This window comes from Paroedura picta, chromosome 6 (assembly GCF_049243985.1).
Source record: "Paroedura picta isolate Pp20150507F chromosome 6, Ppicta_v3.0, whole genome shotgun sequence".
NCBI lineage: Eukaryota > Metazoa > Chordata > Lepidosauria > Squamata > Gekkonidae > Paroedura > Paroedura picta.
In genome coordinates this window covers 125,529,498-125,532,520 of record NC_135374.1, presented here as the reverse complement: position 1 = coordinate 125,532,520, position 3,023 = coordinate 125,529,498, and the positions used below count along the sequence as shown (strand labels likewise).

The following is a 3,023-nucleotide window of genomic DNA, read 5'->3' as shown; positions in this document are numbered from 1 at the left end:
TGTGGTGTGGGGTTAAATATGTGCGAGTTTAAGAAGTCACACTGGAGTCTTGTTATAAAATTTGCAATAACAATTTATTTTAACAAACATTTTAACAGGGGAAAAACATAAGGGAATGAAACTTGGAGCCCCACCAGCACCACCACCCCCCACCCCCCTGGAAAACCTATTTTTTTTAACAAAAGTATACATTTAACAGTGGAAAAACATTAGGGAATGAAACTTGGAGCCCCCCCCCCAACCCCTACCCCAAAACACAAACAGGAAACAAAACTCAGGTCCCACTGCTCCCCTGCCCAGCCCCTTCCATCTCCCTCACTCTCCTGCTCAACCTTCCCACGGACCCCCGGACTTTGCGGCGGAAGAGGTCCTCATCCTCCTTCTTCTTAACTGTGTGGGGAGGGAGAAAAAGTACACATTAGTGCCACACATATTTTCAAATTTCTTTAGTTTACATGCATACACTTTTAAGTGGCCTTAGCCACAGTGTGAGAAGAGTTGGGCAGTGGGGAACATAACCTACGTTCTTCCGCCTCCCTCTGTTGCCTTTGCTGCTCAATCTCCCCTTTCAGCTCTGCCACTTGAGCCTCCAGGGAAGTAACTCTGGCCTCCATGGCACGCAGCCTTGCCTCCACAGTTTCAGCTATAGAAATCAAACAAAGAATTTGATCACACTCCAAAAGGAAGCATCACATCAGGCTCCCATATGGCTCCATGGGGGTACACACACATGGGTCTCCCTCACAGACATAAAACTCTCACCTGCAGCCTGTCCCGAGGTGGAAGGTCCCTCTTCCTCCCCCTCCTCACGCTCAGGTGCTGTTGCCAGCTTGGATGGTGATTGTGTGGCTGGGCAAAGAAAAAGACAAATCATAAGTAAAAGCACACAAAACAGAGATGAAACACAGCTGGTGGACACACCACAGTTAGAGTCTAAGCGCATAACCAAAGTGGTTCTACAGTACTGGCTGGCTAAGTCAGAGGGGGTTGACAGCATCTAAATACTTTCTCGAATTTCATTGGGGACAGTAGGGGAAAGAGGCAGCTAGTCATTCCATGCATGTTTAAGGGCAAAACACAACGAGGGCAGCACTCACCCATATGCCTCCTCATGTCCAGGGGGGGCTTCCCAGCCTTCTCCCATATTTTAACCATCTGGTCGTGGAAGACCGTTCTCCCACTTGGCTGCGGGATCCCCCCCCACTGTTCCAGACTGTTTAGGAAGTCCAGCTTAAGTCGCTTGAATTTTGTCCGGACCTGCTCCCAGGTCCGGACGTAGCCCCTCTCCCTCAGCTTTGAAGCCAACACCAGGTAAGCACCCTTGGTGTGGCAGTGGGTGCTGGCCATAAGGCGGCCAACACTCTTCGATTGGAGCACAAGCTCCAGAAGTGCCTCAGCCTCGGCGCGCTGCCAGAAGGAGCCCTTCCGTGGCTTCGGCATCTTCGGAATGACGGTTAGGGAACGAACGTACGTTGCTCCGATCGACCACCCCGTTTTTTAAATGTATCAAAGCTGCCCACCAATAAAATTATTCATTGGAACATAAGTGGATTGATCCTCCGGTTTGACAGGGGTCGCCAATACTTCCTGGCTACCCGCCTCCCCGAACTTTCCCCATTCAGCGCTTCCGTATTGTGTTTGTCAATTTCAGTGGGGAGTTAGCATTTAGGGCTGTCACAGTGCTTTTGGACCAGAGAATCCCCGTTTTTTTGCTGGCAAAGTACACAAACCGCACAAGACAAGGTTAAACAAAGAACACAAAACTTTATTCAACAACAGAGTAGGAAAAACAATTAAACACGCCTCCTGTTTCTGTAGATGTGGGTGGCTATGGCGTCCCGAACCTTGCACCCCTCAGCATATATCCTTTTTCTCCTTGCTTCAGGGATGTCCTGTGTATCCTGAAGGACTACAGGTTCAGGTTCGTCCTCAGGGAAGGGGATGTTATGTCCCTTGTCCTCGCATATGTTGTGCAAAATCACACATGCGATTATCAGCGGAGTCACATTGTCAATATGTACATGGAGTCATGACATTAAACAACGGAACCGTGACTTCAAACGTCCAAAGGCACGCTCCACTACATTCCTTGCCCGGGAGTGACTGAGGTTGTAGTGGCTCTGCACGTCCGTCCTTGGCCGCTTGTAGGGAGTCATGAGCCAGCGTCGTAATGGGTAGGCTCCGTCCCCGAGGACCAACGCCGGCACACGCACGCCCTCAATGGTGGCGGTGGGGTTTCCTGGAACAAAGACCCCTTCGTCCATGGCTTTCCTGAGGTTGGATTCCCTGAAAACAAGGGCATCATGCCTCCTGCCACTCCACCCCACCTCGGCATCGATAAACCGGCCGGAGAAGTCCACTGTTCCTTGCAGGAGAACAGAGCAAAAGTCCTTCCTGTTCCCGTACTCTTTTATGCTTCCCCCGGGGGCACGGATAGGGATGTGGCTTCCATCGACGGCCGCAAAACAATGCGGGAATCCAAGCCTGGCAAACCCGTCCATACTCTGGAATAAGGGAAAGAAAAGAATATAAGCCATTGCATGTCAGCGTGGGGTGTATCGCGTCTTCGTTGCTGACCTGTCAAACAAGAAAAAAAATTTAAAGGGCAAAGGGGATAGAATGACACTCACCGCTCCCAGCCGGTCTCCGAGGCACACGACTTTGCTGAACAATTCCGCCTCCATGGCGAGGCAGAACTCCTTAAGGATATCGCCAACCGTAGTGACTCCGAGTCCGAATTGCTGGGCTACTGTCCGGAAGTACTGAGGGGTGGCCAAGTACCACAATGCGGCAGCCACCCTTTTTTCAACTGGAACGGGGCGCCGCATGCCAGTGACTTGCCTCTCCATGCGGCCACGTAGAGCCTCCACGAGTTCAAAAAATGTCCCCCTCGACATCCTGAAGTTGGCAATCCAGTGGTCATCATCCCAGCGAGTCCACACAAAATTCTCCCACCAGTCAGAGGATCGTTCGTCCACCCAGAACTGTCTGGGGAACCGGACCTCTGCCAGAGCTTGCCAGCG

General features: G+C 51.4%; 1 protein-coding gene across 1 annotated transcript; it reads right to left on the bottom strand.

Annotated features, from left to right (window-relative positions):
- Nucleotides 1-261: 261 nt before the first annotated feature.
- On the bottom strand, nucleotides 262-1,901 carry LOC143840812 (uncharacterized). Its single transcript, XM_077344289.1, has 4 exons — nucleotides 1,098-1,901; nucleotides 763-849; nucleotides 524-643; nucleotides 262-390 (listed from the first exon to the last, which is right to left on the bottom strand). The coding sequence occupies exons 1-4, from the start codon at nucleotides 1,438-1,440 to the stop codon at nucleotides 275-277; spliced, it is 666 nt and encodes a 221-aa protein (XP_077200404.1). The 5' UTR covers nucleotides 1,441-1,901; the 3' UTR covers nucleotides 262-274.
- Nucleotides 1,902-3,023: the final 1,122 nt, after the last annotated feature.